At 42.9% G+C, this 27,350-nt stretch overlaps 1 protein-coding gene across 1 annotated transcript; it reads left to right on the top strand.

Moving 5' to 3' along the window:
- The first annotated feature begins 5,244 nt into the window (after positions 1 to 5,244).
- Positions 5,245 to 24,024, top strand: LOC127130310 (uncharacterized). Its single transcript, XM_051059342.1, has 4 exons — positions 5,245 to 6,144; positions 8,559 to 9,345; positions 9,733 to 9,904; positions 23,958 to 24,024. The coding sequence occupies exons 2-4, from the start codon at positions 8,604 to 8,606 to the stop codon at positions 24,022 to 24,024; spliced, it is 981 nt and encodes a 326-aa protein (XP_050915299.1). The 5' UTR covers positions 5,245 to 6,144; positions 8,559 to 8,603.
- Positions 24,025 to 27,350: the final 3,326 nt, after the last annotated feature.

Genomic DNA, 27,350 nt, shown 5'->3' with positions numbered 1-27,350 from the left:
TATTTCTCTTTGCATCTAAGGAATTCCAAGGGTGGTGGAACTATTATCTGTTGCATTCCTCTTCTGTATAAGTGGTTTATTTTGCATTTGCCTCAGACACTTGCTTTTGTGGAGAACAACCAATGTCTAAGGTGGTCTCAGAGACTTATGTCTCTCACTAATGAGGATATAGTTTGCTATGCTCCGTCTTTGAGTAGTTTGGAGATTATTGATAGTTGTGGTGAATTCTCTAATGTGCCTCTCATTGGTACACAAGGAGGAATTAACTACAACCCTGCTTTGGCTCGTCGTCAACTTGGGTTCCCCTTGAGAGATAAACCTAATAACACTTTGTTAGCGGGTATTTTCTATCAAGAGGGTAAAGATCCCCAACATTTGAAGCAGAATATTGTGCATGCTTGGCATCATGTGCATAGGAAAGGAAGATCCGAGCTTGGTCCGCGCAATTGTGTAGCTTTGGAAGCTTACACTCATTGGGTGAAGAAGAGAGCTTTGGAGTTGAAGATGCCTTATCCTTATGAAAGACATATGTCTATGGTTCTGGTTGAGCCATTAACTCTCCCTAACCAAGATGTAGAGGAGTTGGAAGACGCACTCATCAAGATGAAGCAAGAGAAGGACATGTTGGAAGAGCGTTTCCGTGCTTTTAGCAAGAAGCATGAAGAGTTGCAGTTGGAGTCTAAGGACAAAAACGCACTTATTAAGCTACTTGAAGACCGAGTGACGAAGAGACAGAGAGAGCCAGAGGTTTCATCTTCTAGCATGCCTCAGCCTTCCGTTGCTTGGAAGAAGATTGTAGATCAGCTTGTCCTCGAGAAGACACAGATGAAGGCTTCTTTTGAGACCGAGATCCGTCACATTCGAAGGAAGTACGCGCCTACATCCAAATCTTCTGACATTGTTATTAGGGATCCTTAGGATGACTAGTCTCCTTTCCTCTTGTATTTTGGTTTCTGAAATTGTACTCAGTGTAATCCTTCTATTTTATAAAAATAAAAAGAGATCTTTGGTCAGATCAAATTGTTGCAACTAGTATTTAAATATATATATTTGCAAATGATATAGTAAGTTCCTTGAAAAATAAATAATCAAGCATTGCATCTCATGCATCATTTGCATAAGCAGGTTTTCGCCAGATGTCTGATTGGTATTTATTATGTGCTTTAGCCAAGCTGACTCACCGGTATGATACCCGAGCTAATCATCTGAGAATCATGGAACACTTAGAGGAAGAGAGAAGAGAGCTGAAGGACGAAATCATCCGCCTGACTACCATGATGGAGTTAGTTCTTTTCGCTCAAAGTCAATCTTCTCCAACGCCTGCAACTCCTCCTGTAAGGACTATTATTTCAGAGGTAGCTACCTCTACCATGCCTTCTGTTGCCGCCCACTTTGCGCCTACTATGCCTTCCAGATTCCCATGGGGAATGTCGTCCAACTTTGTTCCCGAAGGCTTTGCGCCTACCTTTGCTTCCATGTTGGCATCTAGCCCGGTCATGTCTGTGCCACCTCCCATTGTGCACACTTTGCCTCGTGTAGAGGACACCATTTATCACTCTGAGCTGTCTGAGGGTCCGGATGTCTACGAGAAAATGGATGAAATGAAAGATCAGTTTCTTGAGTTGTGCAAGGAATTGAAGACGCTATGAGGTAAAGATCTGTTTGGGAAGAATGCTGTCGAGTTGTGTTTGGTGCCCAAAGTCAAGATCCCGGTGAAATCCAAAGTACCTGACTTTGAAAAGTATAAGGGAAACTCTTGTCCGCTCAGTCATCTTGTGATGTATGCTCGTAAGATGTCTACTCAGACCGACAATGATCAATTGCTTATTCACTACTTCCAAGATAGTCTGATCCGCGCTGCGCTCCGTTGGAACATGGGATTGGACAGTGCCAGCATTCGCACTTTCAATGACTTAGGGGAGGCTTTTATCAAGAAGTATAAGTATAATGTGGATATGGCACCAGATAGAGACTAGCTGAGGTCTATGCCTCAGAAGGACAAATAGACATTCAAGGAGTATGTGCAGCGATGAAGGGAGTTGGCTGCCCAGATCACTCCTCCTTTGGAGGAAAAAGAGATGACCAAAGATCTTCTTTAAAACTCTGAGTTCATTTTATTATGAACGAATGATTTCTAGTGCCCCTAGTGACTTTACCGAAATGGTAAACATGGGGATGAGACTTGAGGAAGGAGTCCGAGAGGGACGTTTGACAAGAGATGAGGCATCAACAAGAAAGAGGTATGTGTAGTGGGAAATTCATGATCATCAAGCTATGGATAGCTGTAACACCTCAAAATTTGCCCTCCTCTCTTGGGACTAGCATTAACATATTTGCATTGCATTTTAGGACATTAGGCAGTTCATGTTGCATATCATGTGGTTACATTATGCAAGCCATTCTCCCAAGTCTTGATCAGAAGATGAGGAAGTCAAAAGTGCAAGCCTAGGTTACTGACTGATCATGGCCATCTGAGGATTGGGCCGTGAATTAGGGTTTCATGATTCTCAAGGGTATTGGTCTTCATATTGATTGAATTGATACATCATCATCATGGTTGGATGTCATCAGAAGATTGAAGAAGATTCCTTGAGATTAGGGTTTTGACCACTGGTCAACCCTAATCAGTTGCATTGGGCCAATCAGGGCTGGATCAGGAGATGAGGTTTCTGAAGGAGATGAGGATCATTTTGTGATTATATGGTGATTATTGAGGCTAGGGTTTCACCCTTGAGCCATTTCAGTTGGAGATTGGGGTTCAAATTGATCTGTGCATTGCCTGATTCATCTGTCAGTTGAAAAGTCAACTGTGGTCAACTGTACATGATCTGGTGAATTTGGAGGTGGAAATGAGTTAGACACACTTCATTCATGTTGGAACAAGTGTTAAATGACATCTCAAAGCTTAAAATTGAAGAAAATCAGGTCAGGACAAACACTGCCAAAAATAGCAAGTGACTTGTAACTGAAGTTTCCAAAAATGGAAAGTTTTTGACCTCAAAAACAGAAGTCCAAGGAAGCTTCAAATGAAAAATTGTTCAACATGACAGATGTAGATCTTGTTCTCACCTTTCCAAAAAGTCCAAGAACTTGAAAATCCAATGTACGGTTTGCAAGATATGGCTCAGTGAATTTCAGAAAAGACCCGTAATCAGGAGGCCATAACTACCACATACTTTGCCCAAATTGCAAGTTCTTTATATGCACAAACTCCATTTGACATGTACTTCAAGGGTGCATCATTGGATTTTTCCAAAAATGGCCAATGCAAAAAGTCACTTTTCAACTGGACTGTTAATTGAACCAGGGGCAAAATCGTCCAACTTGTGAAATAATTGGAATTTTTGAGAGGGGATTTTTGCAACACCTCACAAATGGCATTTGAAATTTGTTGGAATATTCACAACATGCCTAGGCCTTATGGTTTGAGAATTGGGTTTGAAAATGAATTGGAAAAAATGGACACATAAGCCATCACATGGCGAAATTGGAAAATATTGGGAATTTGAAAATAAGGCCTACACCAACAGCTCCCAAATGATATTTTTGACTCGCTCAAAGTGTCAATTTTCTGCTGTCATGCTTCTAAAATCAAAAAGAATTAAAGTCCAAAATGCACATAAGCTTAATTTGGAGAAAAGCTCATTTTTTATCAATCTTGATTAAGGAATGGATTAAGAGTCCATATATATTGTTAATCTCTAACAGGTTGTTTTGGTTAATCACAATTCTCATAATCATTTTTTCTGTAATCACTCTCTCACAAACAAACACACTTTTCATCATAACAGAAAATCAAACTGAAATTCTCTCTTCTTTTCTCAATTTTTGCTCAAGAAACTTCAATAACATTTTTTGCATCAATTAGTTTTTTTGGATGGATCTTGGATAACTCTCTGCATAATCATCATTATTAGATGTTTTGGAGCTTCTGTTTGCAGGTAGAAACGCAAGAATCATCGACAAATCGCAACTGTAGAATCCATCGGCATCTCCTATAACAGTCCAAGAATTGGTGGGATTAGGAGATTTTCGAGCTTCAAGAACAACTCCACGCACCTTCTACAGCGATTTGCCATATCTGTTTCATGCGAAATTGAAGCTCAACCGCGAACTCCATTGCCGTCATCAAGAAAAGGTTGGAAATCGAAATTCGCAGTAGCTTCAATTGAGTTATGGCTGTTGTAGATTATACTTCGTAGAGTGTATATCAATTGATAGAATCGAAAATTGTTGGAAACTGTATGAGCTATTGTGGATTTAGGTTTTGTAGCAATTTCCTTCTTCGTTCGATTTGCGTTGTTTATGAATCCATTGATGAAATTGGTTGTATATTTGAGTTCCTGAGGCGAAACCGGTTCGACCGGTATGCTACTCGTTGATTTTCGTCGCCATTGTGTGAGTTCTTGCGAATTTGAGTTTCGACGCCGTCAGTTTCTTTCCTTCGATTCGCATTAGGTGGTAATCTATTGTTGAAATCGAGTATGGATTCATGCTCCTGAGACGAAACCGCTCCGATCGGTGTGTCGTCCATGCATTTCCGCCGAGAATCGCTCGAAATCGTCCTTGCCGTTGAAGAACACACCGGCGGCGCATGCGAAGAGGATGAATCTGGAAATTGATCCGTGTTTTTTTCCCAGAACGAATCTCCACCGTCCATCCAACATGAGCGAAACACTGCGTTTTGGCTTGGCATTATGTAATAACGTTGCTGCTAATTGATCTACTGTACCACTAATTAATTAATCCACATACAAATTAAATAAATTTCAATAAATCTAACAAACTTACAAAATCCATATAATGCTCAAAATTAATCCGAAAAATACCCTATTTTTTTTGTTAATCATAATTTTTTCCCTATTATTTTATAAAAATCAAAAAGGAAATGTTGCTTGGAAAAAATGTAAATTGACCTAGAGATATTCTAATGTATACATATTTCCATATGCTTTATCATTTTAATTATAGAAACTACATGCTATATCCAAAATAATTGAAAATTGAGACACTTGTTCTAGACATCCTTCTGGATTTTTTGACATAGGTTTGGGAATTTTTTAGCCTATGGTTTGATACATGTGAATTATTGAAGTTGGACATGTATATATGTGACATAGTTTGGTATGCTGAATTCCCCAAATATTTTCCTATGCTTCCCATTGGCCGATGGCCCTATTTTTTTTGCAGGAAGTTTATTTGACATGTTAGCTATCATTGATAATTTTTGTGGATTTTTTACAATCAATTTTCGATTTGATTCATATTTTTTCTTGCTGCCTAGCATGTTAGAATTCCATTGGTGTAACCTTTAGCATTTATATTGCCATATCCTCATAATTAATCCAATGGACATGAAACTTTGTAGGATAGTTCTTAACATGTTAAGGTAGCTTTTGGCTTTGGTCCCATGAATTTTGAAGGTAACAATTGCTGTTTGCCATTAGATGGAAGTTGGTGTATAATTTTTGACTTCATTTGATGTAGTTTTTGCATGCTGTACCACGTTTAATTAATTCCTATTGATCTATTAGGCCAAATGACTTGAAATTTAATAGGTGACTTGTTGAATGCCTTCTGGTTAGGATAGAATTTTTGTGGATTTTTTGGATCCTTTTTGACATGTGGTTGGATATGATCTTGCTGGTTGTTTGTATGAGACTCAACATTGCTTCATTTGCCTTCTAGGTTGCATAATTTAAAATAGGAACATAGTTTGAATATGGGACCAATTGGGATCCCTTTGTATTTGATATTACTTGGTTTTCATCATGAATTGGCTGCTGTTTTAGGATTTTTCCATCTTTTTGACCCTAGGCTAGTCCTAGTGGTCATAGTACTTACCTTTGAGTGTGATTGTACCTTTTCAGGTTAAAGATAATGATTAAGGAGATTTGCTCCACATTATGGATTGTGTTACTCGACACATATGACTAATGTATTTGTTTTGTAGGATGTTGGTTCATGTGAGCCTTGTGCTATGCACCTCATTATGTGTATAATTGTACTTGGTTAATTGATCATTATATTGTTGTCTGTTTGTGAAAGTAGATGCTGATTCTGTTTGACTTTTGTACAGGTACCTTTAGTTGCTCAATTCCTTGCGAACTTTTGCTTTGCGTTGCTTAAGCAACTTGCATTGAGGTAGGACTTCCTAAGCTTCATGTAGTCTGGAGACCCGGCTGTTACCGGGCCGGGCAAATAAATTGTCTGAAGTCCTCCTTAAGAGGCAATGCTTGTGTATGTTTATTTTTAAGCCAAGCAGGAAAAGCCCTTCAAGTAAGGCAATTGGTGGAAGGTAGGGACAAGCAACCTGTCCCCCACTATTCAGTGAGTCTTCTCCTTGCTCCCATTACATGGTTGTAGCATTGAGATCAAAAGCCCAAGATCTGTTGAGTCAGAGTCATCGAGTATAGAAGGGTTCCCCTATTCTGGACCCATGCTCATTTGTCAGCTCTCCCTGGTTAGGGATAAGAGCTGTGAGGTCTGATCCTCACTTCATCCCATCATCTGCTTCACCTTAGCCTCGTAATGGCAAGGTTAAGAGCAAACACAGCCTGTACAGACGATTGCTTAGGCAGTCAAACCTGATTGATTGAGCCCCTTGTTTGGCTATAGTGCGTGTTATGTGGATATCTGATTGACATGCTTGTTTGAGATACCTGTTCTCATTTGATGATATATGATTGTATGCTTGTGTTCTAGCTTCTTTCCTGGTTAGGTTAGTTTGCTTATGCAAGTAGGATAGAAAACCGAACTTAGGGTTAACGATGCATGACAACATTAGGCTCGAGTCTCAGCTCCCTAGTTGTGTATCTTTCCCCGGTTTCTGGTTAGCAATTCAGTCCCTTTCAGGGGAACTACATCGCCCTGATCCTCGTTCCAGACGAGGTATGTAGGCAGGTGGTCGTGCGAGACCACTCCGGGCAACCTTTTTCTTTTTTGCGTGCGTTAACTTGTTATCTGATTGTTTGTTTTGGCTCGGATGCTGACGTAAGCCCAGGATTGGCTGTCGGGCTCCACGTTTGCCCTTTTGAGTGTGTTTTGGTTCGGATGCCGACGTAATTCCATCCAGTGGTGGTCGGGCTCCATGTTTGCCACCCTTGCGTGTTTGTATGATTGTTTTGTGTTGTTCGGCGGGCGTAAGCCGAACTACAGTGGCTCTGATTCTTGTTCCAGACAAGATATGTAGGCATAAGGTGCGATACCTTACCGAGCCCCTTCTTCTTAACCCCACCTGTGTGATCCGGTAGCGTGTGTGTGTGATGTATGTTTATAGCAACCTTATCTTTCTAGAGCGTGGATCCCGTCGAGTACGACGGACGTGAGGGGTGCTAATACCTTCCCCTCGCGTAACCGACTCCCGAACCTTTTCTTTCTGGTCGCGAGACCATGTCTTTCCAGGTTTCTCTGAGCGTTTCCTTTCCCTATCTTGGGATAAATTACGTTTAGTGGCGGCTCTGTGTGTTTTTATTTTTAGGCTCGCCGGTTGATTTTTCGCAGGATGCGACAGCTGGCGACTCTGCTGGGGACATTCTGATGTAGACCTATGCTGGTCCATCGTCCCTAAGCGAGTCTCTCCTAGCGTTTTAGGATTGGTTTGGGTTGCTTATTTTGTATTATTTATTGCATTTATTATTCTAACCAGTGTGTATATATTTGCATTAAATGTTTGCATGCATCATACTATCATGTTGTTGTTGTCCTCTGCAGGTGGTTCTGTTGTGTGGGGTGGGTGTTCTGAGTGGGGCTAAAACCCAGGCCCGAGTATACACCTAGGACTAGTGTGGTCTCACGTTGCCTCTTTCATGTTAAGTCAACATGTGCCTGGCGGCGTGATGTGCCACAAGCCGGACGAGGCTCACTTGATAGTGCTCATCTCTGTGGATATTCCGCTTTGTTTGAGTCACTCCATTTGAGTTGTTGACTCTGGTGACCGATCTTTTCCCGGATTTTTTGGTTTAGACGATCTTAAGGGAGCTACAATGGCACACCCGAAAGGGCAAACCCATTGAGTATCTCTGCCCGATTGTCGAGACCATTATCCGCCTTAGGATGACTTGATTAGAACTTACCTGTGAGGGGAGGGTTGTTCTGTCAGATGTTTGTTCAGATAGCCTTCAGATGGTGACTTTTGATCTGTGATTCAGAGACATGATTATAAGTCGGATTTATGGTCATTTATTGCTGTGACGCCGGAGTGCTGTCCGTGACTTATCAGTGGGGATCCGTTTATTTCGGATTCCCCGGGCCGAGATATTTTATCAGTGGGGATCCGTTTATTTCGGGTTCCCCGGGCCGATTCAGATAAGGGTGATGTGTCTACTCGGATATGGTTTGGTGATGATGGTGATGATGATGTATCTGTCTTCTGTTTATTTCGGAACCCGTGGGTCAGAATTGGGATTGTACATTCCTCAGATGGTTATGATCAGTTCAGAGCCCAGATTCAGTGCAAATGATCAGATGGCTTGGAGGATGGCAACGCATTGCATTCATTCATCAGCATCATTACATTTTGCATTAATTGCATCTAACCCATGTTTACCCATATGCAGGGACACTTTTGATCGAGATTCTGGTTGAGAGATTTCTGTTCAAATATGAGGACCGGTTTGAAAGACAATGTTGCCTACAGTTTCTTTGATCCAGAGATTGGTGTGCTCAAGGATATGATAGCATTGATTACTCCTGACCATGTGGGAATGTTTAGAGAGTCATACGGCGGTATTCTGAAGATGGTTTTCAGACTCACTGACTGCGACAGGAGCGCCATCCACACTCTTCTTCAGTTCTATGACCCTGGGTTGAGGTGTTTCGTTTTTCCAGACTATCTGTTGGGACCTCTGATGGAGGATTATGTCAGCATCCTGGGTATTCAGATCCGTGATCAGATTCCTTTCCATGTCACTAGGGCGGAGCCGGATGTCCTTGGGATTTCACGTGCTCTTTATTTGAGTCCGGAAATGGTCAAGGAAGGTTGGAAGGAGAAGGGAAAGTTACCTGGATTTCATTTGAGTTTCTTGGAGGCTAATGCCAAGGAACATGCTGCTGCGGGTAACTGGAAGACGGTTTGTGCTCTGATTGCTGTGAGCATTTATGGGATTGTTCTGTTTCCTAACCAGAAGAATTTTGTGGACCATAATGCTATCAGATTGTTTATGCAGAGAAACCCTATTCCTACCCTGATTGGAGATGTCTACTACTCAGTGCATAACAGGAATGAGAAGAGGCGGGGTGGTCTGGTTAGATGCTGCTCTCAGTTGCTCTTTAGATGGTTCATGGGGTATTTGCCTTCCCGAGGTGCGTTTGTTCAGATTGACCCTAGTGTCAAGTGGTCCTTCCGCTTGATGGGTCTGCGGGCTGATGACATTGCTTGGACTCATAATGGTTTAGCTGGTCAGGACCTCATATGTAGTTGTGGGAGTTTACCTAATGTGCCTTTGGTGGGAGTTCAGGGTTGCATTAATTACAACCCGATGCTTCTCCGGAGACAGATGGGGTTTGCTATAGAGGGTCCTCCTCTCGGGCGAGAGATTCAGGAGTCCTTCTATTTCCCGATTGATGGTAACCAGACCAAGTTGAGGCAGGTATTGGACGAATGGCGAGATATCCAGAGGAGGGGTAAGGTTCCTTATGGCAAAGCCAACTGCCGGTATTTTCCACTATTTGAGGATTGGTTGCGGAAGAGGATTGAGTCTACATTTCTACCGTTCCCTGGAGGTGACTCAGTGTGTCCTAGGATTGAGGGTCCAAGTTCTTCTGTCAGCATGGATGAGTTCTTAGAGGTGAAGCGGGAACGAGATCAGCTACTTGCAGAGAAGACGGAATTGGAGATGAGTGTCGCTCGGGTTCAGAGAGCTAATCAGGAGCTCAAAGCAAAGATGGAAGATCAGGATAAGCGGCATGCTTTGGAGACCAAGCGATTTGAGATGGATACAGCCTACTATGGGAAGGTTAGTCAGGCTTTGGCATCTTCAGCAAAGGAGCATGATATCACTAAGGAGAAGCTGTTCAGAGCATCAAAGGTGATAGAAGATGAGAAGAGGAGGCAAATCCTAGTCAGGGATCAGAGGGATGAGAGAGCCAGAGTCCTCGCTGCAGAGTGGGAGGCGGAGAAAGCAAAGATCAGGGCCGAGAGAGATCATTACATGGCAGAGAGAGACCACTACTTCAGACAGATGAAGATTCATCAGAAGGAAGTTGGAAGACTACAGCAGGAGAACATAGAGCTCGGGTTCGCCGCAGAGTTCGCGAGGATGGAGGGCGAGATAGGGCCATCTGCGGGACCCTCATCCAGTTAGATCTTTCTTTCGTTGTGAATTACCGTCAGGCTTGTTGACGGAATTCACTTGTCTGTATTTCTTTCCTATTCTTGAGGATTGTATCTGACCTTATCTGGTTGATGTATGACTATTGCACTGATTGTGCACTTTTGCTATATGATGGTTTCTATTCAGTGATTGGTTGACAAGCTTTATTTGCTTTACCGTATGCACTTACACAAGCACACACATGGTTGGGGGTATTCTTGCTAAATCACATATCTCCGATCTGCACAACAAAATCAAACACTGCTAATCAAAATGTTAATGCCGGCTTATTATTTGTCTCGATGATGCCAGGGTCGAGAGACAAAGTGTCCTTCATATGGATAGACACTGCATACATGCATTAATCATGATAACTTGTGTTTTATTTTGCAGGTGACTATTACTAACGTGCTTGTTTGTAAACAGGAACCATTGCTCGCGCTCGAAGAATAGTACCCCTGCACTCAACTCGCCCTCACCGATATTACACAAGAAGAAACACTCCCAGACTCATGGAGCTTCCCAGTGCTGATATGCTGGAACTGAAGGAGAAAATGAACGAACTGATCAATATAATGCAAGGTTTTGCCATTGGTCAGAAGGCTCTCGCAGATAAGGTTGAGAAACTCGAGCGGGTTTCTGCTGTGAGCAGTGGGGTCAACCTGGATGGAGTCTCCAACCAGGGGCAGGGATCTCGTGATGGTGGAAAGAGGACAACAGTTGGTCTGGTGAATAATGCTGGTGCTGTTGGTCAACCTGGGCCTAGTCAGAATATGAAAGACAACTTTGTGCCTCCGTTTTATGGCTTTGATGATGATCAGGAAGAGGATAGAGAGGCGGATCAATTCTCGATACAGAATGAGCCGTTTGTGCCTTACAACGTTCCTCCACAGAACAAGGAAATCCAGCTGCTGGCTGAGAAGATAAAAGTGCTTGAAAGTTATGCCACGCCAGGGGTGGTTAACATGTCCAACATGGGATTGGTGGAGGGGATTGTCATTCCTCAGAAGTTCAAGGCGCCTGCGTTCGACAAATACAATGGCAGTTCTTGCCCGGAAACTCATCTCCAGGCATTTGTCCGCAAAATCTCGGCATACACCGCGGATCAAAAACTGTGGATGTACTTTTTCCAGGACAGCCTGTCTGGGGGCTCCTTGGAATGGTACACCAAGTTGAGATCGTCCGATATCAAAAGCTGGCAAGATTTGGGAGATGCTTTCTTTAAGCAATACCAATTTAATGCTGATATGGCTCCGAGTCGTACCCAGCTGCAGGGTATGTCTCAAAAGCATAACGAAGGATTCAAGGAGTATGCGCAGAGGTGGAGAGAACTGGCTGCAAGGGTGCAACCTCCTCTGGTGGACAGAGAGATGTCCGATTTGTTCATGGGGACCCTGCAGGGGCCGTTTGCAGAAAGAATGGTGGGTTGTCCTGTCACCAATTTCTCTGACATTGTGGTGGCAGGAGAAAGAATTGAAAGTTGGTTGAAGCTGGGTAAAATCCAGGGTGGTGCATCTGCGTCTTCTTCAGGAACGAAGAAACCGTTCGGTAATAACGGTCAGAGAAAGAAGGAAGGAGACACCAGTGCAGTTTATACACAGCGCGGACCCAGTAGGGACCGTTACTTCCAGCACAATGCTGCAGTAACAATTCCTGCTGAGTCTCAGTCAGCACAACCGCAACAACAACAGCAGCAACAAAGACAACCGTTCCAACAGAGGCCCCAGAGGGCTGGATACCAGGTCAGGGGCAGAGCAAATGATAGACAATTCGACAGGCCTCCGGTGACTTATTCGTTTCTGTTGAAGAAGCTTCTGGATCTCGGGCTGGTGCAACTGAGGACGCTGGCGCCTTTGAGACCTGATCAGAGGCCGCCCAGTTACAATGAAAATGCTAAGTGCGAATTCCACTCGGGTGCGCCCGGGCATAATGTTGAGGACTGCAAAGCTTTTAAGCACGTAGTCCAGGACCTAGTGGATTCCAAAGCAATCAACTTTGCGCCTTCTCCCAACGTAAATGCAAATCCCATGCCTGCGCATGGTCAGAGGGGAGTAAACGCTATTTCTGTGGAAGATAGAGTGGGGCTGTCTGAGGTCGATCAGTTGAAGACGCCTTTGGTTGAGTTGAAAAGACAACTGCTGATGAATGGGGTTTACCCGGGCTGTGGGTTTGAGTGTGCTGAGTGCACTATTTCTACGAAAGGTTGTGAGCTTCTGAGGAAGCATGTCCAGGGTCTGATGGACGGTGGTGAGATTGTGGTCGAGAGGACTGAAGGAAAGAAGGAAGAGGTCTCCACCATAACTATATACTATGATCCGGTGGATTTGTCTAACCTGGTGGAGGAGGCTCCAGTTACCATCACGGTACCTGGGCCAATTCCATATGACAAAGATGATGCCGTGCCATGGCATTATGGGGGAGAGGTCTACTGTAACGGTGAGAAGGTTGAAGAACAGACTGCTAGTGAAACCACCGTGCTAAAAGTGGATAATGCCGGTCCCAGCGGTGTCACTCGCAGTGGAAGGCTGTTTGCTCCCGACGCGTTGAGGAGGGGAGAGGAAGAAAAAGAGAAAAAAGAAAAGGCCGAGGCTTTAGCCAGGGCAAAAGGAAAATTTGTGGTGAATAATGAAGGTACTCCTGTGACGACACCGACGCCTGCGGGGTCGGATAGTAAATTTGATGATGAAGCTGAGGAATTTCTGAGGATTATCAAGAAGTCAGAGTACAAGCTGGTTGATCACTTGCAGCAGACTCCTTCTAAGATCTCTATTCTTTCACTGCTGTTGAGTTCTGAGGGTCATAGGGAAGCTTTGTTGAAAATATTGAAGAAAGCTTATGTGCCTCAGGAGATCACAATCAACCAGTTAGAGACGGTCGTATCCAACGTGCATGCTAGCCATGGGTTGGGCTTTACTGATATGGATTTGACCGTAGATGGAAGGAATCATAACCGAGCCTTACACATTGCAATGGAATGTAAAGGAGTCGTGCTTTCGCATGTGCTGGTTGATACCGGCTCCTCTTTGAATGTGTTGCCTAAGAAGGCCTTGGCAAAGCTGAATTGTGACGGACTGATTTTGACCCCGACTGATTTAATCGTGCGTGCTTTTGATGGGTCAAAACGGGCCGTGTTTGGAGAGGTGGAGTTACCAGTAAAGATTGGCCCGGAGGTGTTTAAGTCAACCTTCTATGTTATGGACATCCAACCAGCTTACAGTTGCCTGTTGGGTCGCCCATGGATTCATGCTGCGGGAGCAGTTACGTCGACTTTGCACCAAAAGCTGAAATATGTCTGGGGAGGCCAAGTTGTTACTGTCTGCGGAGAGGAGGACATCTTTGTCAGTCACCTGTCTTCGTTCAAGTATGTTGAGATGGACGGAGAGATCTGGGAGACGCCGAGCCAGGCATTTGAAACCGTCAAGGTGGAGAATGCTCTGTTCGCTAAGCAGGAAGAAGAGAAACCATCCATCGCTTCATATAGGCAGGCTGCTGAGGTAGTCAAAAGCGGAGAGGCTCCAGGCTGGGGCAGAATAATGGAGGTCCCTGAGAAAAAAGACCGTTTTGGGGTTGGATATCAACCGGGCCGAGGCTTGGGACGAGGAAGAGGGGGTCGTACGTCTGTAACTTTCACGAGTGCCGGAATGCTGGATCCGGACCACATCTGCATGATGGGTGAAGATACTGACAGCGACTGTGACATGGACCGGTGGATAACGCCGTGCGAACCAGGGATGGAAATCCACAACTGGAAGGCCGAAGAAATCATCCGGGTCACTCTCCTCGAAGAATGCGATTCCTCTCCGGATCTCATTGATAACGATCCTGTTACACCCTCGTATGACTTCGACAATCCGATCTATCTTGCCGAAGAAGAAGACGAAGAAGATTGTGAACTGCCAGGGGAATTAGTCAGGTTGTTAAAACAAGAGGAGAAGGTGATTCAACCGCATGAAGAACAGATAGAGGTTGTAAATCTGGGTACCGACGAGGCTAAGAAGGAAGTGAAAATCGGGGCTGCTTTGGAGGAAAGTGTCAAGAGCAGAATGGTGGCATTGTTGAAAGAATATGTCGACATCTTTGCCTGGTCTTATCAAGATATGCCAGGGTTGGATACCGATATTGTTGTGCACAAGCTACCGTTGAGAACAGATTGTCCTCCAGTGAAGCAGAAGTTGCGCAGAACTCGACCTGATATGGCGATGAAGATTAAGGAAGAAGTGCAGAAGCAGTGGGATGCTGGTTTCCTTGCTGTCACTAATTATCCGCCATGGGTTGCGAACATTGTGCCAGTCCCGAAGAAGGATGGGAAGGTGAGAATGTGTGTGGACTACCGAGATCTGAATAGAGCTAGTCCGAAAGATGATTTTCCATTACCTCATATTGACGTGTTGGTAGATAATACAGCTCAATTCTCGGTGTTTTCCTTCATGGATGGCTTTTCTGGCTATAATCAAATCAAAATGTCGCCAGATGATATGGAGAAAACAACGTTCATTACACCGTGGGGTACCTTTTGTTACAAGGTGATGCCATTCGGTCTCAAGAACGCCGGGGCTACTTATCAGAGAGCTATGGTGACTTTGTTTCATGATATGATTCATCATGAAATTGAATGCTATGTTGATGACATGATAGCAAAGTCCCAGACAGAAGAGGGGCATTTGGTAGATTTGGCCAAGTTGTTTGACCGGTTGAGACAGTTCAGACTGAGGTTGAATCCGAACAAGTGCACGTTCGGAGTGCGGTCCGGTAAATTGCTGGGGTTCATTGTAAGTGAGAAAGGAATCGAGGTTGATCCTGCAAAAGTAAAAGCGATAAAAGAAATGCCTGAACCGAGAACAGAGAAGGAGGTTCGCGGTTTCTTAGGTAGATTGAACTACATTTCACGGTTCATATCTCACTTAACAGCCACGTGTGAACCGATATTCAAATTGTTGAGAAAAGATCAAACGGTCAGGTGGAATGATGATTGCCAAGCGGCATTTGAAAAGATAAAAGAGTATTTGCAGGAGCCTCCGATTTTGATGCCTCCTGTTGAGGGAAGACCGTTAATTCTGTACCTGACAGTCCTCGAGGGGTCTATGGGGTGTGTATTGGGGCAGCATGACGAGTCTGGTCGAAAAGAGCATGCCATATACTACCTTAGCAAAAAGTTTACCGACTGTGAAACAAGGTATTCACTGCTCGAGAAAACTTGCTGTGCTTTGGTCTGGGCTGCTCGCCGACTAAGGCAGTACATGTTGGTTCATACCACTTTGTTGATTTCCAAGATGGATCCGATCAAGTACATTTTTGAGAAGCCAGCATTGACCGGACGGGTTGCGAGGTGGCAAATGATTTTGACTGAATATGATATTCAGTACACCTCTCAGAAAGCAATTAAGGGGAGTGTATTGTCTGATTACCTCGCCCAGCAACCTATTGATGATTATCAACCGATGAAGTTTGAATTCCCTGATGAGGACATCATGTTTCTCAAATCGAAAGATTGCGAGGAACCAATCCCAGAGGAGGGGCCTGACCCTGAACCCGAATGGATTCTGATGTTTGATGGGGCCGTTAACGTGAATGGAAGCGGTGTTGGTGCTGTTTTGGTTACGCCGAAAGGATCCCATATTCCTTTTGCTGCCCGGCTAACATTTGAGTGTACCAACAACGTAGCTGAATATGAAGCATGCATATTGGGTATTGAGGAGGCTATTGATTTGAGAATCAAGAACCTTGTGATATATGGAGATTCAGCTCTGGTGATAAATCAGGTTAACGGGAAATGGTATACGCATCAATCTCATTTGGTTCCGTATCGAGATTATACGAGGAGATTGTTGACGTTTTTCACCGAGGTGAAGTTGCATCATGTGCCTAGAGAGGAGAATCCTTTGGCAGATGCTTTGGCTACTCTGGCCGCCTTGATTAAGGTGCAGAAGTGGAATCAGTTCCCCCATGTTGAAGTGGGACGTCTGGATAGACCGGCTTATGTGTTTGCTGTTGATACGGCCTCTGATGATGAGAAACCGTGGTATTATGATATCAAGCGCTATCTAGAGACTCAAGAGTACCCTGAGGGAGCATCGAAGAAAGATAGAAAGACTCTGCGGAGGTTAGCCATGGTGTTCTACCTGAATAAGGATGGAGTTTTATACAAGAGGAATTTTGATTGGGTCTTGCTCAGATGTGTTGATGATGCAGAAGCAAGCCAATTGATGAAAGAGGTTCATGAGGGATCGTTCGGTACCCATGCCAGTGGGAATGCAATGGTGAAGAAGCTGCTGAGAGCAGGTTATTATTGGATGACAATGGAGGCCCAATGTTTTAATTTCGTGCGGAAGTGTCATAAATGCCAGATTTATGCTGATAAGGTGCACGTGCCTCCAAATCCGTTGAGCTTAATGTCGTCTCCATGACCGTTTGCTATGTGGGGCATTGATATGATTGGAAAGATAGAGCCTACGGCTTCGAACGGGCACCGGTTCATATTAGTGGCTATTGATTACTTCACCAAGTGGGTAGAAGCGGCCTCTTATACGAACGTGACGAAGCAGGTTGTAGCCAGATTTCTCAAGAGAGACATCATTTGCAGATATGGGGTTCCCGAGAGAATCATTACTGATAATGGTTCTAATTTGAATAATAAGATGATGGCAGAGCTGTGTCGGGAATTCAAGATTGAGCATCACAATTCTTCTCCCTATCGTCCGAAGATGAATGGGGCGGTTGAGGCAGCCAACAAGAATATAAAGAAGATTGTGCAGAAAATGGTGGTAACCTACAAGGATTGGCATGAGATGTTGCCGTTCGCATTGCATGGGTATCGAACGTCGGTACGCACATCTACTGGGGCAACTCCGTTCTCGTTGGTATATGGGATGGAGGCTGTACTACCTGTCGAGGTTCAGATTCCCTCTTTGAGAGTCCTGATGGACGTAAAATTGCAAGAGGCTGAATGGGTAAGGACCCGGTACGAAGAGTTGAGCCTGATAGAGGAAAAGAGGCTAGCAGCCATCTGTCATGGGCAGTTGTACCAGCAGAGGATGAAGCGTGCTTTTGACAAGAAGGTGCGACCTCGGGTGTATCACGTAGGTGATATGGTGCTGAAAAGGATCCTTCCTCCTCAAAACGATCGAAGGGGCAAATGGACACCGAATTATGAAGGTCCATTCGTGGTCAAGAAGGTTTTCTCTGGCGGAGCCTTGTTGCTAACGACCATGGATGGTGAGGATTTTCCATCCCCTGTGAATGCGGACGCAGTTAAAAAATACTTCGTATAAATTGACCCGCTGGACGAAAAGAACAAAATAGTCCAGGCAAAAATGGGCATCCCGGCGAACCGAAAAACAGAAAAAAGGTTCGGGCAAAAATTAGGGATAAGATGAAAAATGTACACCCGGCAAGTCGAAAACCTGAAGAGGCGACTTGGGCAAAAAAGGGTATCCCGGTGGACTGAAAACCTGAAAGGGCGGTCCAGGCAAAAGAGGGATTGAAACGAACAACTGCGTCTAGCGTGATCGTTTGCGCTTTGGTTAAAGCATCATGGATAATACCCGGTAGGGATCAATCAGAAGCGTCTTGTTCAGAAGGCAGAAAGCATGGAGAGTCTGAGGACATATGGGGTGTAACCGAGTTGGAACTCGATGAGATCACGGGTTTCACATTGCCATTAGGATAGATTTTTCCTTTTGCGCAATTACCTCTTTTCAGGAATTGCTTCTTTTGTATTGCTCATTTGAGCCACACTTTTCCAATCAATAAAATGCATATAATTTTGTTTTTGTTTTTCATAACCGCTTTGATTGCAAAAACATCCAGATATTTTTGATAAAGAATCTTGCATTTTTAAAAACATACGGGTTTCCTTCCAATGCATGTTTATAAGATTGAAAGCTTGAAATCTTATTTGGAAGGTTGAGTGACCCAAGTGTTGAAATCTTGACACGCCTGGGGCACGGTTTTATCTAACGATCTGTTTTGCAGGAACTGTTAGATACTTTTCACTCACTTGCAGGTTGTGATGTGGAAGCTTTGACAAGAGAAATCCCCAGAGAGTCTGGTCAGGGACGAGTGTATGAAAGATGACGAAGGCGTTGAGGCGTACGACGATCCTTGATGATAATCAAGAAGACTCTTCAAAATCGGAAGATTTGAAAGTTTGTAATTCCCCACAGAGTTCGATCAGGGACGAGTGCACAAAGGAGGGCGACGAAGAGGCGACGAGAGACGTCCGACGACCTTTGGAATTAACCAAGAAGACTCTTCAAAGTCGGAAAATTGAGATTTCTGTATAAATCCCAGGAGTACGTTCTCGTCGAGCACGGAGCGGCTTGAAATACAAGATGATGGAGCAGAAAAGGTCCGGATGAGTCCGGGAATTCTTATTTCCCAGCTAAGTCCCTAAGCAGAATCCGGGGACTAGCTCCTCAGCCGAGTCAGTATGGTTATACCCAGACAGGTTTATAATGGTGTTTCCTCAGCAGCCAGGTCAGAAGGTTGTTATTCCCCGAGTGGAGCGGGTCTTTTTCAAAGAAATATATCTCCAACAGTGTTCATCCTACCAGTGGATTGGACAAGTTCCCGTAGTGGACAAATTTCTGCATCCCCAGCTGAGCCGATTCTACCTATGGGTTGCATGGGTAATCCCCAGCGGAGTAGCAGTCGTTTCTCCTAGCATGGTCTGGATGGTCATCCCCGGTAGGTTGAAGATTGCTCATTTCCTCAACGGGAGTATCGGTGAGGGTTCCCAAAGCAGAGTTGGGACGTGTATCCCCAGCAAGACAAAGAGATTGTGGTATCCCCACAGAGCACGATGATGGTTCTTCTGCCCCAGCAGGTCCTCGAGAGGGTTGGGTGCAAAGGAGGTATTCCCCAGCAAGGGTGGCATTCTCCCAGCAGCAGTACTATTCCCCGGCAGGGTGGAAATCGGAGCAGTGACGAGAGCCTCAGCAGAGAGTCTCGTGTCCCCCAGAGGATTCCCCAGAGGGGAATATTTCTTTTTATGCATTCATCATGAAAAAATAGCATGGCATATTGCATAAAAAATGAATAATCGCGTAGCATTTCCATGTTTATGGGGCATTACGCAGAAAAATCAATCATGCATCATTGCAAGCATAAGCTAGTCCCAAACCGTGGTTACCGTTTGAGGGGTGGTTTTGCTGAAAGATAAATGTGTTATTCTGAGGAGTCTAGCATCAGAACGTCAGATCAGCAATGTTCCCCAGTAGTGCGATATTGGAGGAAATGTTTCCGTCGGGCGGAGAGGGAAATAAAATCAGAGGACGTTACGCGATTAGCAGTTTTCCGGAGTTCAGACCGAGGCGGTATCCAGACCGAAGTGGCGTTCAGGCCCAGTTTCCGATTCTCAGATCGAAGAAGTTTCCGACGATCAGGTTGATGTACTTGTGGTATTCAGGCCCAGTTTCCGATTCTCAGATCGAAGAAGTTACCGACGATCAGGTTGATGTACTTGTGGTATTCAGGCCAGTTTTCCGGAGTTCAGACCGAGGCGGTATCCAGACCGAAGTGGCGTTCAGGCCCAGTTTCCGATTCTCAGATCGAAGAAGCTTCCGACGATCAGGTTGATGTACTTGTGGTATTCAGGCCAGTTTTCCGGAGTTCAGACCGAGGCGGTATCCAGACCGAAGTGGCGATCAGGCCAATTTCCCGGAGTTCAGACCGAGGCGGTATCCAGACCGAAGTGGCGATCAGGCCGATGTCCTGGTGTTCAGACCGAAGGGGTTTTCAGACCAAGAATTATCAAAAGTTTCGGGGTTCAAGAAAATGAAAAAAGATAAAGAATATTTCGGGGTTCAAGAAAAGAATAAGAAGAAAGAATAATACTCCCGAGGGGATGTGCGGTGTTCAGACCGATTTTCTCCGTACCAGACGGATTTTTGTTCAAAGTTTGTTTCTTCGCCGATGCTGACAGGCGTTGTTAATTATTATCCCATCAGAGTGCAAATTGTTCGCCTGTTCTTGGTATTCAATCACTCTTCATCCTGATCATCCGAAAGCCGAGGCTATTTCGTATCGACAGGTTCACAGTGGATTGAATAGGGGCAGCTGTAACACCTCAAAATTTGCCCTCCTCTCTTGGGACTAGCATTAACATATTTGCATTGCATTTTAGGACATTAGGCAGTTCATGTTGCATATCATGTGGTTACATTATGCAAGCCATTCTCCCAAGTCTTGATCAGAAGATGAGGAAGTCAAAAGTGCAAGCCTAGGTTACTGACTGATCATGGCCATCTGAGGATTGGGCCGTGAATTAGGGTTTCATGATTCTCAAGGGTATTGGTCTTCATATTGATTGAATTGATACATCATCATCATGGTTGGATGTCATCAGAAGATTGAAGAAGATTCCTTGAGATTAGGGTTTTGACCACTGGTCAACCCTAATCAGTTGCATTGGGCCAATCAGGGCTGGATCAGGAGATGAGGTTTCTGAAGGAGATGAGGATCATTTTGTGATTATATGGTGATTATTGAGGCTAGGGTTTCACCCTTGAGCCATTTCAGTTGGAGATTGGGGTTCAAATTGATCTGTGCATTGCCTGATTCATCTGTCAGTTGAAAAGTCAACTGTGGTCAACTGTACATGATCTGGTGAATTTGGAGGTGGAAATGAGTTAGACACACTTCATTCATGTTGGAACAAGTGTTAAATGACATCTCAAAGCTTAAAATTGAAGAAAATCAGGTCAGGACAAACACTGCCAAAAATAGCAAGTGACTTGTAACTGAAGTTTCCAAAAATGGAAAGTTTTTGACCTCAAAAACAGAAGTCCAAGGAAGCTTCAAATGAAAAATTGTTCAACATGACAGATGTAGATCTTGTTCTCACCTTTCCAAAAAGTCCAAGAACTTGAAAATCCAATGTACGGTTTGCAAGATATGGCTCAGTGAATTTCAGAAAAGACCCGTAATCAGGAGGCCATAACTACCACATACTTTGCCCAAATTGCAAGTTCTTTATATGCACAAACTCCATTTGACATGTACTTCAAGGGTGCATCATTGGATTTTTCCAAAAATGGCCAATGCAAAAAGTCACTTTTCAACTGGACTGTTAATTGAACCAGGGGCAAAATCGTCCAACTTGTGAAATAATTGGAATTTTTGAGAGGGGATTTTTGCAACACCTCACAAATGGCATTTGAAATTTGTTGGAATATTCACAACATGCCTAGGCCTTATGGTTTGAGAATTGGGTTTGAAAATGAATTGGAAAAAATGGACACATAAGCCATCACATGGCGAAATTGGAAAATATTGGGAATTTGAAAATAAGGCCTACACCAACAGCTCCCAAATGATATTTTTGACTCGCTCAAAGTGTCAATTTTCTGCTGTCATGCTTCTAAAATCAAAAAGAATTAAAGTCCAAAATGCACATAAGCTTAATTTGGAGAAAAGCTCATTTTTTATCAATCTTGATTAAGGAATGGATTAAGAGTCCATATATATTGTTAATCTCTAACAGGTTGTTTTGGTTAATCACAATTCTCATAATCATTTTTTCTGTAATCACTCTCTCACAAACAAACACACTTTTCATCATAACAGAAAATCAAACTGAAATTCTCTCTTCTTTTCTCAATTTTTGCTCAAGAAACTTCAATAACATTTTTTGCATCAATTAGTTTTTTTGGATGGATCTTGGATAACTCTCTGCATAATCATCATTATTAGATGTTTTGGAGCTTCTGTTTGCAGGTAGAAACGCAAGAATCATCGACAAATCGCAACTGTAGAATCCATCGGCATCTCCTATAACAGTCCAAGAATTGGTGGGATTAGGAGATTTTCGAGCTTCAAGAACAACTCCACGCACCTTCTACAGCGATTTGCCATATCTGTTTCATGCGAAATTGAAGCTCAACCGCGAACTCCATTGCCGTCATCAAGAAAAGGTTGGAAATCGAAATTCGCAGTAGCTTCAATTGAGTTATGGCTGTTGTAGATTATACTTCGTAGAGTGTATATCAATTGATAGAATCGAAAATTGTTGGAAACTGTATGAGCTATTGTGGATTTAGGTTTTGTAGCAATTTCCTTCTTCGTTCGATTTGCGTTGTTTATGAATCCATTGATGAAATTGGTTGTATATTTGAGTTCCTGAGGCGAAACCGGTTCGACCGGTATGCTACTCGTTGATTTTCGTCGCCATTGTGTGAGTTCTTGCGAATTTGAGTTTCGACGCCGTCAGTTTCTTTCCTTCGATTCGCATTAGGTGGTAATCTATTGTTGAAATCGAGTATGGATTCATGCTCCTGAGACGAAACCGCTCCGATCGGTGTGTCGTCCATGCATTTCCGCCGAGAATCGCTCGAAATCGTCCTTGCCGTTGAAGAACACACCGGCGGCGCATGCGAAGAGGATGAATCTGGAAATTGATCCGTGTTTTTTTCCCAGAACGAATCTCCACCGTCCATCCAACATGAGCGAAACACTGCGTTTTGGCTTGGCATTATGTAATAACGTTGCTGCTAATTGATCTACTGTACCACTAATTAATTAATCCACATACAAATTAAATAAATTTCAATAAATCTAACAAACTTACAAAATCCATATAATGCTCAAAATTAATCCGAAAAATACCATATTTTTTTTGTTAATCATAATTTTTTCCCTATTATTTTATAAAAATCAAAAAGGAAATGTTGCTTGGAAAAAATGTAAATTGACCTAGAGATATTCTAATGTATACATATTTCCATATGCTTTATCATTTTAATTATAGAAACTACATGCTATATCCAAAATAATTGAAAATTGAGACACTTGTTCTAGACATCCTTCTGGATTTTTTGACATAGGTTTGGGAATTTTTTAGCCTATGGTTTGATACATGTGAATTATTGAAGTTGGACATGTATATATGTGACATAGTTTGGTATGCTGAATTCCCCAAATATTTTCCTATGCTTCCCATTGGCCGATGGCCCTATTTTTTTTGCAGGAAGTTTATTTGACATGTTAGCTATCATTGATAATTTTTGTGGATTTTTTACAATCAATTTTCGATTTGATTCATATTTTTTCTTGCTGCCTAGCATGTTAGAATTCCATTGGTGTAACCTTTAGCATTTATATTGCCATATCCTCATAATTAATCCAATGGACATGAAACTTTGTAGGATAGTTCTTAACATGTTAAGGTAGCTTTTGGCTTTGGTCCCATGAATTTTGAAGGTAACAATTGCTGTTTGCCATTAGATGGAAGTTGGTGTATAATTTTTGACTTCATTTGATGTAGTTTTTGCATGCTGTACCACGTTTAATTAATTCCTATTGATCTATTAGGCCAAATGACTTGAAATTTAATAGGTGACTTGTTGAATGCCTTCTGGTTAGGATAGAATTTTTGTGGATTTTTTGGATCCTTTTTGACATGTGGTTGGATATGATCTTGCTGGTTGTTTGTATGAGACTCAACATTGCTTCATTTGCCTTCTAGGTTGCATAATTTAAAATAGGAACATAGTTTGAATATGGGACCAATTGGGATCCCTTTGTATTTGATATTACTTGGTTTTCATCATGAATTGGCTGCTGTTTTAGGATTTTTCCATCTTTTTGACCCTAGGCTAGTCCTAGTGGTCATAGTACTTACCTTTGAGTGTGATTGTACCTTTTCAGGTTAAAGATAATGATTAAGGAGATTTGCTCCACATTATGGATTGTGTTACTCGACACATATGACTAATGTATTTGTTTTGTAGGATGTTGGTTCATGTGAGCCTTGTGCTATGCACCTCATTATGTGTATAATTGTACTTGGTTAATTGATCATTATATTGTTGTCTGTTTGTGAAAGTAGATGCTGATTCTGTTTGACTTTTGTACAGGTACCTTTAGTTGCTCAATTCCTTGCGAACTTTTGCTTTGCGTTGCTTAAGCAACTTGCATTGAGGTAGGACTTCCTAAGCTTCATGTAGTCTGGAGACCCGGCTGTTACCGGGCCGGGCAAATAAATTGTCTGAAGTCCTCCTTAAGAGGCAATGCTTGTGTATGTTTATTTTTAAGCCAAGCAGGAAAAGCCCTTCAAGTAAGGCAATTGGTGGAAGGTAGGGACAAGCAACCTGTCCCCCACTATTCAGTGAGTCTTCTCCTTGCTCCCATTACATGGTTGTAGCATTGAGATCAAAAGCCCAAGATCTGTTGAGTCAGAGTCATCGAGTATAGAAGGGTTCCCCTATTCTGGACCCATGCTCATTTGTCAGCTCTCCCTGGTTAGGGATAAGAGCTGTGAGGTCTGATCCTCACTTCATCCCATCATCTGCTTCACCTTAGCCTCGTAATGGCAAGGTTAAGAGCAAACACAGCCTGTACAGACGATTGCTTAGGCAGTCAAACCTGATTGATTGAGCCCCTTGTTTGGCTATAGTGCGTGTTATGTGGATATCTGATTGACATGCTTGTTTGAGATACCTGTTCTCATTTGATGATATATGATTGTATGCTTGTGTGCTAGCTTCTTTCCTGGTTAGGTTAGTTTGCTTATGCAAGTAGGATAGAAAACCGAACTTAGGGTTAACGATGCATGACAACATTAGGCTCGAGTCTCAGCTCCCTAGTTGTGTATCTTTCCCCGGTTTCTGGTTAGCAATTCAGTCCCTTTCAGGGGAACTACATCGCCCTGATCCTCGTTCCAGACGAGGTATGTAGGCAGGTGGTCGTGCGAGACCACTCCGGGCAACCTTTTTCTTTTTTGCGTGCGTTAACTTGTTATCTGATTGTTTGTTTTGGCTCGGATGCTGACGTAAGCCCAGGATTGGCTGTCGGGCTCCACGTTTGCCCTTTTGAGTGTGTTTTGGTTCGGATGCCGACGTAATTCCATCCAGTGGTGGTCGGGCTCCATGTTTGCCACCCTTGCGTGTTTGTATGATTGTTTTGTGTTGTTCGGCGGGCGTAAGCCGAACTACAGTGGCTCTGATTCTTGTTCCAGACAAGATATGTAGGCATAAGGTGCGATACCTTACCGAGCCCCTTCTTCTTAACCCCACCTGTGTGATCCGGTAGCGTGTGTGTGTGATGTATGTTTATAGCAACCTTATCTTTCTAGAGCGTGGATCCCGTCGAGTACGACGGACGTGAGGGGTGCTAATACCTTCCCCTCGCGTAACCGACTCCCGAACCTTTTCTCTCTGGTCGCGAGACCATGTCTTTCCAGGTTTCTCTGAGCGTTTCCTTTCCCTATCTTGGGATAAATTACGTTTAGTGGCGGCTCTGTGTGTTTTTATTTTTAGGCTCGCCGGTTGATTTTTCGCAGGATGCGACAATAACCTAGAGATCAAATAACAAGAGTCGCCACCGCGCTTTTATTGTTTCCAAGGGAAAAGGGAAAAAGTACGAACAAAACCCAAAAGTAATAAGTTTTCAAATCAAAACTAATAAAAAGTCAGAGATCACAGGTAAGGAGGTTGGTTACACATAGGGAAGGTGTTAGCACCCAAAGTGTCCTAGGTACTCCCAGGGAGCCCTTTTTGTGTGCATATGTACTTTGTATAAAGTGATGTTTACAAACAAATAGAGTGGGGGTGAGAAAAGAATTCATTAGTTATACTTTTGTGTTTGACAAGACCTTCGGACTTGTGCCTACGTACCAACATAAAAATGAGGGATCAAAACCTCGTAGTTCGTGATACGAATTTCAAAGTGGATGCATTCTTTTTAACAAAAATTAAGTTTGAAAGGAACAAAGGCCTAAAATGGTTTGAATGAGTTAGTTCTTTTTAGCTTTTTTGAAAGTTTAAGTCAAGTATAGTTAAGTCAATTTACAAGTTTGATTTAAGAAAAGAAGTTTGAAAATGCAATGGCATAAGGCCAAAGTTTCTATCTTTTTGAAAAAAGTGGTAAAAGTTTAGAACAAAAGTAGTTCACACAAAGAAGATTTTAAAAAAATAGAGGGAGAGATTTTGAAATTAAAGAAATGGGGATAAGATGAAGACACTATCCTATGTACAAAATTAAAAGCTTAGAATTGAAAAGATCTGACCAAATGGGTAGCAATCAAATAGACAAGAATATCAATAGAAACCCAGAATTCCCTTGGACTTTTAGAATCAAGCAACACACAAATGCACAATTATATTATCCTGAAGAGCAAGGCATCAAATAAAGATGGCCATATCCGTACGACCCTAATTTTGACCCTAAGATCTCTCATGGCATCATATTATTGCACATTGCATTTGCCTCAAGGATCATAGCATCTTGGCTCCTTAACCTTTGGTTTGGGACTTGTGTGAGTTGGTTTGAGACCCCCAAGCATGCCTGAATTGTATATTATTTCTTTTCTTATTTTCTTTACTAACCAAAAGCACAAAAATATGTCACTAACTTTGTTTGTTTTGTAGCTTGAGCGATCATGTGATCCAAGGCTCCTAGGAGACCCCTATGCTCATTGAGGTGGCCAGATGAAGTTGAAAGCAAGCATGAAAATGGTTCACAAAGCTCTCAATCATCATATATGCCTCCCAAGTATCTCAATTTGTCAATTTGATCAAGATAAACCAAAGGTCTTGAGGATTGTTTCCCATGGAAACCCTAATTCAATTGTGCATTGACTGTGCCTTGCTCATGAAGAAACCTCAACCCATAATCAAATAAAACCAAGGGAAGTTCTTTCATTCATCATTTAGTGCATATTTGAGCTTATGTGAGTGTCCTCAACCATCAATTCATCAAGATTTGAAGTTTGGACTTGAGAAGTTGATTAGTCAATTCATCTGACTATTTTGAAGTCCACTGAGACCTAACCTTTGATGTGTTTGTCAAATGATGATGACCCCAAGATAAAATATGTTCTTAATAACCATATGAACAACTTTAATGTTCATTAAAAATTGATTTGAAGCATGGAAGGTAACTATCCATTTCAAAACATTATAGGTCATTTTGACTGAAACCCTAACTTTGGGTCAACTTCCTAAGAACCTAACTCCCTCAGTTTTCATGATTTTGAGGTGGGATCAAATTTATTGGAAATTTTAACATGTCTAATACAATTGTTATGTTGGACAAAGTTTC

Source organism: Lathyrus oleraceus, chromosome 3 (assembly GCF_024323335.1).
Source record: "Lathyrus oleraceus cultivar Zhongwan6 chromosome 3, CAAS_Psat_ZW6_1.0, whole genome shotgun sequence".
NCBI lineage: Eukaryota > Viridiplantae > Streptophyta > Magnoliopsida > Fabales > Fabaceae > Lathyrus > Lathyrus oleraceus.
The sequence above is the reverse complement of the archived record's forward strand: the minus strand, read 5'-3'. Positions and strand labels throughout refer to the sequence as shown.